Genomic DNA, 13,051 nt, shown 5'->3' on the forward strand with positions numbered 1-13,051 from the left:
TAAGGAAATAGCGTGAGGAATTCTTACCACAAAAAAAGCCCCCCCCCCAGGGCAATACTTTGCTGGATGAAGGTAGATCCTCTCCAAGTCTCTCTGGTAATATAGGGACTTCTCGTCCTAAAGCTTCTCGTTGAGCCGTTGCTCTTTTATTCGCTGGCTCTGAGAACTTCGGCCAGACTCCTTTCCATTCTGAGACTTATATTTTACATCTAATAAAAAGTCAATGTTTTTTAACACATGCCATTACTGTCAGGCCCGAAGGAGGTTAGATAGAGATATAGATATATAGATACAGATGACTTGCACACTAGATTAGCACAAAAAAAACCATTACAGTTATTCACTCATCTATGAAATGCAGAGCAAAATATTAAAAATAATTATTGTTTACTTGCGTATTTTTATCTTCCCAGTTTAACATAAGGAACCAAAAGACTGAGAACATCAACCGTGTTATTTACCTCTGTATTTAGTACCTGGAATGTACTTGGCACACTGAATGAATTAATGAACAAATGGATACAGTTAACTTAATATAAAATCATATCCTACATTTGCAAGACTGCATCTGTTTTAATTTCTCCCCTAATATATTTTGGATAACTAATGCTTAAAGAAACGTACGCATTACCAAGAGATTCTGAATGTAAAATAAATTGTTCAGAACATAAATGTTGATTGTTGTAAAAAGTGAAATTTTTGCTAAGGTTACAAAGCCAAATACCAATTTATTCCTAAAAATCCTATGTTCTTTTGGAATTGAAGTAACACTGAGTATTATAATTAGTCATTACAGAATAGCTGATAATCAGTCCCGCTGCATTTATCTTGCATTTGCATAATACATTGTAAGTCCCCAAAAGGCTTTTACACTGATCATTCCCTTCAATTTTCACAAACTACTCTGTGAAGTCAGAAAAAAATACATTAAAATTCTCATCTCTCAGGAATCGGGCTCAGCAAGGACAGACGAAGTCACCCAACTAGGAGCACTAACTCAAAAATGATTCCTCATCTCTCCTCCTGCAGAAGCTCCGCCTTTTGCCCACTGAATGTTGTTCTTGGGTTTGGGGAAGGATTCGGCTCACTTTCCTTTATCATCTTAGCTAGACAGATGCTAAGCTCGTTTACAGACCAGAAGGGTCACTCTGGTCACTGATCACTTGCCCTGAAATCCTTTAAGAAATCAAGAAATCATGCTTGGAACCTCTGGGGAAGTTCCTCAGGAAAGGAATGGAATACAATAATCGGGTGAAGTCGAAGGGTAAAAATTAAAGGTCAGCTTTTTAGACGTTAACAAAACAGGTCCCTAAATGTTTTTGCAAAGTCCTGTCTCACTCTTATCCTTCCTTTCTGCATCAGGAAGTCTGTTTTCATATTCTTTCCTTGTGCTGTCCCGGATGTCCTAGGCCTCTTATTTCCGCGCGTAGATGCATGAAACTGCTCCCACGGTCCTTTTCATTTCAGGATATACCCTTAGTTCACTTTGTTCAGACTATTTCTCAAGCTGCAACTCAGCTTCTATGTCCTTGAAAGTCATATAAATGCCCCGTGCCTCAGTTTCCTCGTGTCTAAGACAGGTAATCAACCGTCCACCTCACAGCCTTGTTTGAAGGGTTAACTGGCTCATTTATAAAAAATTAAAACAGTGCCCGACACGTAGCAAGTGCTGGGAATGTATTACTACTATTTTAGTCATACTATGTTTATTATCTTTATCATTATGTTCAAGCTATTATTAATATTAACACTATCTTCTAAAAAGAAGAGAAAAGACCTCAGAGGTCATCGTTCCAGCTGGAAACAGACTTTTGTTTTATAAAGCCTGCTTTATGCAGGACCGAGGACAGGAGTGTGGAGGGAGTGGGGGAACCGAGATTCTGCCGGCCGGATTTTGTCCCGGGGAACAGGAGGAGTGGAGAAACGAGGGGTGGAAGCTTGGAGAGGGAATTACGCACGTGTTAGCCCCATCACTTTTAAAGCCAGCTTCTTCTACTCTGCTGGCTGCTTCTCTGAGCACCGACATCAGCCTCCTGGGCACGTTAGAGGTCAGGGTCACCATCAAACAGGCCCTGGGTTATTTTCAGATTTGCCGTCCATGAGGGATGTTCTACGCTCGAGTTCAAAATCGCCACATGAGTCACATTGGATTGCTCTGTGTTTAGATAAATAACAGAAACCATGTGGGTTATTTTAGAGCAAATCAGAATGTATTTCAACTATCACTAAGGTAGCAACTATGTTGTTTTGTGTTCTATTGTATTATTATTGTTATTAAAACTTATATTATCCACCCTCACTCTTTTATAATCCATCTGCCTCATATAAGCGTGAGTAATTTTTTAAACGTATGTCACATCATATCACACTTCTCCCAACCCTCCGTAGTTCCCTGAGCACACCCCAGCCTATTGCCAGAGCTCCCAGTTCTTTGGGGGCCAGCGCCCCACCCCCGCGCCCCCCCACTAACATCACCCCACCCACCTCCCCAGGCTCTGGCAGGCCCGCGGGTCTCCTGATCCCAGCCTTTTCCTTACGCATACATTGCATGGTAGTCAATCTTGCTGTACGCTGCCCCCAGATTTTTCTAGACCTGATCCACTCTCCCGGTTTAGGTCTCAGCTCACAGGTTACCTCTGCAGGGAGGCCTTCCCGGATCCTGCCGTCTGAAGTCAGCCTGGCCCCTCCACCTCCTTCGCTGCCCCTCCCCTCCTCCCCTATCTCTCTGTCACAGCTTAGTGCGTAACTATGCGGGTTTTAGTGTCAAATGCCTGCCTGACTTTAACTCTTGCCCCAACTAAGAATTACTTAATCTCTTTCAACCTACATTTCCTCACCTGCAAAATGGGAAAAGTAATAGCCCCTGCGTGTTAGTGTGGCCATGCAGTTTAAACAAGGTAATGTATATGGAATGCTTAAATAATTCTGGCACGAGCAAAGCATTAAAGAAATACCGGATGTTGTTACCTTATTTATAGAACTGTCCATTGTCAGTCACACCCTAGACCAGTAAAATGCAAGCTGAGAGCAGTGATGGTCTCCGGGGTTCATCCCTATGTCTCTGGGGCCTAGAAAAATCTTGGCATGTGGTTGGCGCTCAGTGAGCATTTGAACAAACGAATGCATGCATTATCCATATACACCTGTCTCATTTTTTTCCTTTTCTTATATTTTCTCCCCCTGAAAGCAGAGATCCTGTTCTTCTACAGGAACTAGGGTACTTTAAGCTCCATGCCATTACTTTACATAGACCCTTTCATCCCTATGAGATTATTAGAACCTTTGTAAAACTACCATTTTTAGTTTGATCAGTCCTGACTGAAAGAGTAATTGGTACAATGGCGCCCTCTACAGGTATAAATCAGGATTACAGTGGTTCACCTCAGGGGCCTGACCATCAATCACCCTGTACGAGCAAAAGGGAAAATAAATGGAAAGCTTCTCCAAGCCACCTTTCCTCTGTCTGTTTTGCTCACAACTGTACTCCATCACCTGGATCACAGCCTGGAACAGAGGCAGTTAGTAAACATGTGTTAAATGAATAAACAAATAACACGTTTCCATCTCTTTCTGCCACAACGTCCCTGAAAGCCAGGCACCACTATTAACAGAAAATATTGGTCCTTTGCTTAGTTGTGTGCAAGGGTTCAGTATTGAGATGATAACAGACAGTGAGAATGAAAATAATGAGTGAAGAGCAAAATTGAAAATAAAAAATACAGCTTAATAGTATCAGGTTGCCTGTTATAAACAAATCTAGTCATATGTTTAAATGAAATATATATTCAAGGTAAAATTTTTAAAGGTTTCAAAGTCATTGGGCAGTATATAAGATATAAGGCATATATGTGACAATATACTCCAGATATAAGACATATGTGTTTCATTTTTATTATTTAAAATCCTTGGCTTTGCTCATTTCTTTCTCTATGAGAAAGAGACACCTAACAAGTAGAACACTTAAAAACTCGAACAATGGCTCTCTTTGTAGTGTCTCACTTGAAAAAAATACAACAGCTTTATATAAAATTCTGTACCCAACAAGACTTGTGAAGGGATTTTTCGTTATAAAAAAAAATGTGTGTTATTTTCTTTTAAACAGAAACCTCTCCAGTGAACGTAGTGGACAATACACATAGGATTTCCATGCATTGATTTCCCTGTGCAGTTAGCACAGCGCGGTGCAGCGCACTGCCTCCCATAATGCCACCTAAGTCCTATGGGACAGAGGCACTGGTGGCTTTATTCTCACTATAGAAGTGAGCAGTTGGAGGTCTTAGAGAGGCTAAGTGGCTGGTCCAAAATCAAAGTCAATGAAGGCCGCCAGAGCCCCGCATCTCAAAACATGTGGGTGGAAGGATCTTAGTGATTTTTTTCACTGACCTCTGTAATACAGTTCTGTACACTTTTTCACGGACATCAGTGGTTAGGTAACACACAACCTCACAGAGCTTTAGGAGGTTGAAAGGAAAAAACTAATGTCAGCACTCACTTCCTGTTTAATTACACATGTGGTCCAGAAACTGTGACTTTCTACCTCTAATTCTAAATCGCATTAAAGCCAAATTCTAAACGCCCATACTACACAGCTAGTTTAGCCAGAGTAGTATGTTAGGACTTCTTAAACTTTCTTCCCCTTAGTTATATGGAAACCTATTAAACTACTGCTTATTGACTTTCCAAGTCCATAAAATTGTTTCATTTTAGTCTCCCGGAAAACTACTGCAGAGAGATATATTTAAACTCGAAACTCAAATTAAACCCTTGATCATGGAAAACATCTTACATAGAATTCCAGGAATGGCTTCTTGTAGCTTATGTTTTTACTGTTTTTGGTAATACAGAAAATAAAAACAAGAGTTATGTTATAAATGATTCCCACTTTGTACCTGGGCCTAGCCCCACACATAAGGCCATCTAGAGCTGCTTTGGTACCTAAATAATTAAGGATAAGTACAAAAACAATTAGCCTGAGCTGTAGTTTTGACTATGCCTAACTACTCCCGTGTTTTTCCATCTTTGACACTAAGTTCGGAAGTTTCCTGGAAATGAAACCCTCTATTACCTATTTGGACCTCTTTCCTTATCCACATCCTGTCCAATGTTGATATTCTCCACTGAAAAACAGTCAGTGTCATTTGTATCTGTCAGCATACTGTGCTGGGTCTAGGCCAGCTATGCATTCATGACCACACTGTGTCTACTGTCTTTTTTTTTTTTTCATGGTTTTAATTTTTAAATCATGTTTATCCTTTTACAGCTGTCTCAGTTTTTCCCAATTTGCCCCCCTCCACCCATCCCACCCCCTGCTCCCACAGTCAATTCCCACTCTGTTGTCCATGTCCATGGGTCATTCATACATGTTTTGTCTAGTCCCTTCTCCTTCTTTCCACCATTGTCCTCTTTCCCCATCCTCTCTGGTCATTTTCAGTCTGCTCCATGTTTCCATGCCTGTGGTTTATTTTGCTCATTAGTTTATTTTGTTGAATAGATTCCACTTATAGGTGAGATCATATGGTATTTGTCTTTCACCAACTGGTTTATTTCACTTAGCATAATATTCTCCAGTTCCATCCATGTTGTCACAAAAGGTAGGTGCGCTTGCTTGCTTGCTTGCTTTCTTAAATGCAGATTGATTTTATTTCTTAAATGTAAAAGTCAATTATAGAATATTAGAAAATGTAAAACTATTATAAGTCTCAGTAACTAAAACAACATGACACCAGCACAGAAATAATCAAGTAGATCAAAGAAATATAATGAGCATTCTAGAAACAAACATATATATCTGTCTAACAATGTAATATATCATTAAATTGGTATTTCAAAGCAATGGGTTAAATAAGGTTTAGTCAACAAATAAGGTGCATGGATCACTATTACTTGAAATAAAACAAATATAGAGCCCTATTTCACACATTATACAAGAAATATTCAGGTGAGTTAAAAATCAATGTGGAATCTAAGGAGTTTTAGGAGAAAATACAAACTAATATTTTTATTACCCTGAAGTAAAATAGTCAAACCCAGAAGCTGTAAAATATTGACATTATGATTATATTAAACATTTAAGACTATATAGTAATATACATGTAAAAACAATTAGAGGACATGTAATAGAATGGGAAAATATTTACCACACATCTAAAAAAAGGGTTAATAGTTTTGGGAGTTTTTGTAGGGAAAAAATTTCTACACATCTTTAATCAATAAATGGATAAAGAATACAAAAAGTCATTTAAAGCTTTTTAAAAATAATAAAAATAGGCAAGAAATATATAAAAACAGGTTTAGTTTCAACAAATAGTAAAGGAACAATTGAAATAACATCATTGTCACAATCAGATTAATACGTATTAAAAATATCGGTAATATGAAGTATTGGCGACTGCGAAAGGAACAGGGTGTTCCTAGACTCTTTCTTCATCTTAAAGCAGTCCCTTTAGCATACTTTGCAGTGCTGGTTTGGTGGAGGTGTATTCATTTTAGTCTTCTTTTTGTCTGGGAAACTCCTTATTTCGCCTTCCATTTTAATTGAGAGCCTTGCTAGGTACAGCAGTCTTGGTTGCAGGCCTTTGCTTTTCATGACTTGGAATAATTCTTGCCACTCCCTTCTGGCTTGCAGTGTTTCTGTTGAGAAGTCAGCTGTTAGCCATACTAGGGCTCCCTTATGTGTTACTACCTCTTTCTCCCTTGCTGCCTTTAGGATTCTCTGTTTGTCTTTGCTATTTGTCATTTTAATGATGGGATGGGCCTCATTGGGTTCCTCTTGAATGAGACCCTCTATACTTCCTGGACTTGTGTGACTTTTTCTCTCCTCCAATTAAGGAAGTTTTCCATCATTCCTTTTCCAAATAGGTTCTCTACCCCTTCCTCCTCTTCTCCTTCTGGTATCCCTATTATACGGATCTTAATACATTTCAGGTTGTCTTGCATTTCCCTAAATGCCTCTTTATACTTTTTGAGTCTTTTTTCATTTTCTTACTCTTTCTGGGAGCTTTTTTCTACCTTGTCTTTCAGCAGGCTGATTTGATCCTCGGCTTCATCTAGCCTGCTTTTGATTCCTTCTACTGCATTCTTCAATTCAGAAATTGAATTCTTCATTTCTTCTTGTCTCTTATTGATAGTTTCTATGTCCTTTTTCATGCTGATATAGTTTGCAGTAAGTTCCTCATAGTTTCCCTGTAGTTTTTTGTAATTCTCTGTGAGCTCACTGAGCTCATTGAGCTTCTTAGAACCATTGGAACTCAGTATCTGATAGTTTACTTACCTCTATTTCATTGAGTTCTCTTTGTGGGGATTCCTCCTTTCCCTTCAAGTGAGGGGTATTTCTTTGTCTTCCCATTATTTATGAGACTCTCCTTTTTTGCTTCTGCTTCTTAAATTGATCTATCTTGATTTCCTGACTTTGCGGTGTGAATTTGTAGGGTAGGAGACTGCTGGGGGGTTTTTGTTTTTTTTTCTGAATCTGCCTCTGATGATGTCAGATGTTGACCCTGTCTGACCTTAGGCAGTCTGTTCGAGACTTCCCAGGAATCTACTGTCTGTGGCTGTCTCCTTCAGCTGTTAATCTAGTTACTCTGCACTCAGCAGGCTGCCTTAGACAGCTCAGGGAGGGGTGGAGTCCCTCCTGGGGGGCAGGGTTATTGGGTCCTCTCACACTGCCGCTGCTCAGGGGCGTGGTCTGCCTGGGCAATATGGCTGCTGCCGTATGGGATATGAGTCAGCACCCAGATCCCGCCAGCTACTCTCTCAGTTCTCTCCCCAAAGCCTCCTTCCCCAGTCTCTCCTCAGGTGTCTCTAGCCCACTCTGCCCCCGGCTTTGCTGGAGACCAGGGTAAGTGGCTGCAAATAAAAATTTATGTGTTGGCTCTTTAAATGGCTTTGTGTCTCCAGCCACCTGTCTCTGGCAGAGAGCAACCCTGCCACTTTTTGCAGCTGCTGTTATCTGTGTGCTTTTTGGGCTCTGGTGCTGTGGGCTAGAGATCCCAGCTTTTGGTTTAGACCCCACTCTTCTCAGGGGGATCCAACTGGCCATTTCAATATCCATCTGGTGCTGCTGCCCATGGGCGCCCGGCCCGCCTTCTTGAGTCTCTACAGCACTCCTTTTACCAGTCAGGTTGCGCTTTAGCTGACAGAAGCTGATTTTGTCTCCGAGGTTATAAGGCTCCTCTCTTGCTATTGCTCAGTTGTTTGTTCCAGGTGATTTCTCCACAATTTAGTTGTAATTCCAGGTTGGTCTGGGGAGGAGGTCCATGTGACTTCCACTCACTTCTCCACCATTTTGATTCCTGTGTCTACTTTTAACAGTATCTGAGTGCTTCCTACTCTAGCAGCCCAGCCTTTTCTCTGCTTTACCAAAGAGACTCGTAGAAATCACTTGAGTTAATTTGACGTCTAAAGACGTCCTTCTGAACATATCCTATTTATTTATTCATTCACTCATTCCACAAATACATGTGAAATAACTACTGTATTCTTTGTGCAGCCTGTCCACACCTTCATTCTGTTTCTTAGGGAATTAAAGAAAATTGTGTTACAGGACAAACGGCTGTCGTAAAAGATGCGTAACGTCCTAGTGAAGAGTCCTCTAAAAAAAATTGCCCTCCTTTTGCTTTTATTCATTAGTGTATCTCATGAGTTCAGAAATACAGTTTTCAAAAGGGATCTTATATAGAAAAGAACAAAGATTCAATTAAATGGCCAGAATCAATAAAGCAGGTGGAGGCCGATGCAGGAGGAGGTCAGGAGGGCTGACTGAACACTTGGCTTGGGCTGCAAATTTGATTAAAGGTAATTCTACAGGAAAGTGGAAATTATTTAATTAGATATTTAAGTAGATTCAATCTTTTCCTCATGAAGAGACACCCTCAGGAATACTGTGTATACGCTACAATCTCTCTTATCAACTGCCTAAAACATTTTAGATACTTGTTGCAATCACAGCGGCCTCTACCATAAGAGATTTTTCAAGAGCCAGCACAAAGTGTAGCCATCAGAATGTTAACACATCATGTCATTCTGTTTTTCAAAGTTTAGTTTTTACTAACTTGGAAAATTAGTGATTGTGAAAATCAGCAGTTTGAAAACTACTATGTGTAGAAAAGCAGTTACCATGATAGGTTGTAGAAAGACATGTTCTAAAATTCCACCTTTGGTTCTTAGCGTTTGCGGTGATGTGAGCCCCATTCCATGGCTGGCTCTCCTTTGCCTTGACCTTCATACAGGAAACCTTAGCAGGGACCTTGAGCAAATAGCACCAATGTTTGCAGTGGCCTCAGGTTTTCTGTGTAAGATACTTCCTCAGTGACACCAGCTGAACTTCGTGATCAAAAACAGTGTGGGGTACAGCTTCGTACAAAGCTGCTATTTACAAGGCACCCCCCAGCACTAGGCCAACCAAGAGTAAATGTAGACAGTCCTCATCCAGTGGATTTATTCAGCCTCTAGAACAGATAGCGCATATATGGAATTTTATGAGACTCAAGTATCATATATTATGGAAAATGATCAAGATATTCTGGTCATTGGAACTGGACCAGAGGGCTCTGTGTGTCTTGATATCATTGAGAGTCACTGGTGCTGCTGAGATAACTGCGTGGTGGCCATGCTGTTGTCACCGTCCTTTCTCCATCTGTCATCCATTCTGTACATCTGCCACCCAGATGGACTTTCTCGGGCAGCCAGGGAGACTCGGTCCTCCGGAAAACAGATTAGTAGGTGGTTGTGTTGTAGTTAGGTAAGATGGTACACTCTTCTAGTGACAAAACGATTAATGATTGGCCCTTAAGAAATGACGTAAAGAAGATGCCAAGAAAGGCTTTCCATTAATAGATTGTTTCAGCTGGCAGTAGAATACGGAAATAATCGAATGTGCCAACAATGATCCTCTCTTCATGCAATTCCTGGGTACAAAACGGTGTTATTCGTACATCTAGGTGTTTAAGGTCATCTGATGTATTATTTAAAAGGCTTTATCTTTTCCTCATGTTTCGAGGAAGCAAAAATTGTGGCAGCTATTTAATAAAAATAAAGAAGTGGTTACCAATTTTCTAAACTTGTTTATTTTCTTGTGAATACCATAAAAACCACTCTGTTTGAATTTTAGCGATACTGTTACAAATTATTTTTATCTAAAAAAAGGTAAATAAAGGAAATTACGCCTTTTGGAAAAGAGTGACAAAACCAATATGTCTTGATTTCTAATGCTATATTTTTATTTTTAGTGCCTCAGTGTTAATAAGCAGACAGGATATGATTGATTTTTTTTTCCCCTTTCAGCGGTTTACCTCTGCAAGAGAACAATGCAGAATAAGGCAAGGCTGGAGCTAGCAGACTATGAAGCTGTGAGTACTAAGGACATTCTGGCACCAAAAAAAAAAAAAAAAGTCATAAAATGACCAGGAAAAAGGCCTATGGTCATTTCTGGGCACGGGGTTAACTTTCTTCATTCATGGCTGTTAAGTGTCAGATTTCCAAGGAATCATGTAGCATAAGACTTAATAAATCTCTGACTTGCTTGCTTGCTTTCACTCTCATTGAAGATGATGAAATTCTCAATACACAAACTCAGAGTAGAAGGGGGAAGTATATTTGATTTGCAAAAATTGGCTTAAGTGTAAAAACTTCAGATATATACTTATATATCCTGAAGATATCCAAACATAGAGAATTAAAAAACATTTATAATGGTAAAATGGTTTTCGCAAAACTTTCAAGCTCAACACCGTCAGCAAGTACAATTAATCTGATGTAATATGTTCAGGTAATCGCTATGTTGTGATTTGCTGAATTTGAAACACTGCCTAGAAATGGGCAGTAGGCCCATTATTTACAATATTGTCAAGAACTGGCTAGACTGACTGAATCAGTTGTAAACACAGCCAAGTGAGTACAGGAAAGTCTTGAGCACTTTTTTAAATGATTTTGAGTTGTGGTCTTTAAAGTCCATTATTCGTAAAAATCAGTATTTGTAATAGGTTTCCCTGTTTTTCTCGATGACTTAATGCTGGCTTCAGTGACCATGACCTGTTCAGACCAGAGGGCATGTACTACGTTAGAAAATCTGTATTTGTTTTCTTGATAAGCACGTATGGTAGGTGAACGAGACAGGGGTAGTGAAGATGAACGCCTGGATGTCTTCACCTGCTCTGTGTCTTCCAGGAGAGCCTGGCCAGGCTGCAGAGAGCCTTCGCCCGGAAGTGGGAGTTCATTTTCATGCAGGCGGAAGCACAAGCAAAGTGAGTCCTTGTGAGTCTTTTGGAAGATCGGTTCAAGTTGTGGCCTTTTGTTCAGAGAGAAGGCACTACAATTAACAGTATGCATCCTTCTTTGTTACGATGTTGACAGAGTGGACAAGAAGAGAGACAAAATTGAAAGGAAAATCCTTGATAGCCAAGAGAGAGCGTTCTGGGACGTGCACCGACCCGTGGTAAGAAAATGTGCCCCCAACGTGGTCTCCAGTTCATAATCGCAGACTTTGGACAATGAAGGAGGAATGTGCTAACCCCATAATTTCTCCCAAAGTCTGTGTAAACTAGTTAAGAAAAGATTGCCACTTTTCCATAAGGTGATCAGAGTTCAGTAATGTAGTATTCAATTTATTTGAATATAAATTCAATATAAAATTGAATATAAAAACTGCATTTTCCTTCCACCATAACGTCACTGGCTTACTCACTCTCGGCATTTGAGTTGCTTGATAATTTTAAACATTTGAGGAAAAAAGGCTGCCACAAAGCAGTTTAGTATGGCTTACTCTTTATATTTTTCTGGATTTATAATAAAAGTGTAAGTCAAAATTTTGTTCCTCCCCTATTTTTTTTTAAACCTGTTAATAACCAGCTTTGGATGTCAGATTTCATGGAGATCTTAGATGGCTCAGACTCAAATCAGCTCATACTATTACTCATGTAACTTGGACCTACATACAGTAGCTTAGCTGTTTTTCTTACACAGTAATGTCAAACCATGTGTCTCAGTATAACACATAATGAATGGCCTTGAGTAATACCAGAAAACTCTGTGTAAGGAATTAAACCATGTTCATGAGCATTCATAAGAAAGCATGTCTCATCTCACATATTCCTATTTTGATGCTGTGTCTTTGTCATCTACATATTTCTTGAAATACAGATAAGGCATTAGAGAATGATATTTACATAAGCATTATTAAAATAGATAACAGGTCCACAGCATCAGACAAATCAAGATTGAGAATACCCGAGGATTGTCCTCTCAACTATCAGTATCTTCAGGTTCTGGCCAAAATTGGCTTGTCTTCCAAAAATCTGTTTTTATATACATGTATTTCCATTTCAGATGGCAGTGCAGTTGTTAAATTCTTTGTTGAGTCTTTCTTTTGAATTCGCAACAGATTAGAACTGAGACTTAACTGGCTTTCCCACTCAAAATTCGCCTTGAGTTTCCCTGCCGACAGTGAAGAAGGATTCCGAGGTCACACGCATGAGCATTGCAAGGCTACGAAGCAGGACTTTGCGTGTTGTTTGTTTTAAGCAGTCTCTAGAAACTGGTCGGCGCACGTCCCCACAGAGGTCTGGTCTCTGTGGCCCCCCGCTGGCCTCGCTCGGCTTTCATGGCGAGCGGGCTCCCCCGTGGGCCCGCTCCCCTCCGCTGCGCAGTGCTCAGTTTTTCTGGAAGACTGCTCAAAGGTAGTGTATTTTTTTTAAGCTTAGATAAAACTATTTTAAAAGTAAAATGGAGGGCATGTCACAGGAGTAATGAGCCCAAGAAAATCTCTGGCCACAAGGATACAACAGTGCTGATATTACAACGGTAATATCAGCAGATAAAAACGAACTTTATTTGCATAACGTCAGGTCCGTCCTTGCAGAAAATCTGCTGGCTCTTTCATCGTGTGTCTTTGTACCCTCTACAGTCATGACCTTGAAACAGAATATAATGGAGCCTATTTCTTGGTTTTCTGTTTCATTCAGTGAGCTCAGTTTTCTTTGCCACCTGTGGCGGATGCATTTGGACACAATCAGAGTGGTAAAAAGTGGAATCCCATGAAAATGACTTGCAGAAATGT

General features: G+C 40.0%; 1 protein-coding gene across 4 annotated transcripts in view; it reads left to right on the forward strand.

The window, feature by feature from the left end:
• Positions 1–13,051, forward strand: part of RGS7 (regulator of G protein signaling 7) — a 289,476-nt gene that overhangs the window by 234,338 nt on the left and 42,087 nt on the right. For all 4 annotated transcript variants that reach the window (XM_054576712.1, XM_054576713.1, XM_054576711.1 and 1 more), the window contains 3 exons: positions 10,282–10,346; positions 11,164–11,240; positions 11,350–11,431. In XM_054576712.1, coding sequence (XP_054432687.1) covers positions 10,282–10,346; positions 11,164–11,240; positions 11,350–11,431 — 224 coding nt within the window. The remainder of the gene's footprint in view (positions 1–10,281; positions 10,347–11,163; positions 11,241–11,349; positions 11,432–13,051) is intronic.

Source organism: Pteronotus mesoamericanus, unplaced genomic scaffold (genome assembly GCF_021234165.1).
Source record: "Pteronotus mesoamericanus isolate MK-2021 breed Mesoamerican mustached bat unplaced genomic scaffold, CSHL_Meso_final contig_347, whole genome shotgun sequence".
Taxonomy (NCBI): domain Eukaryota; kingdom Metazoa; phylum Chordata; class Mammalia; order Chiroptera; family Mormoopidae; genus Pteronotus; species Pteronotus mesoamericanus.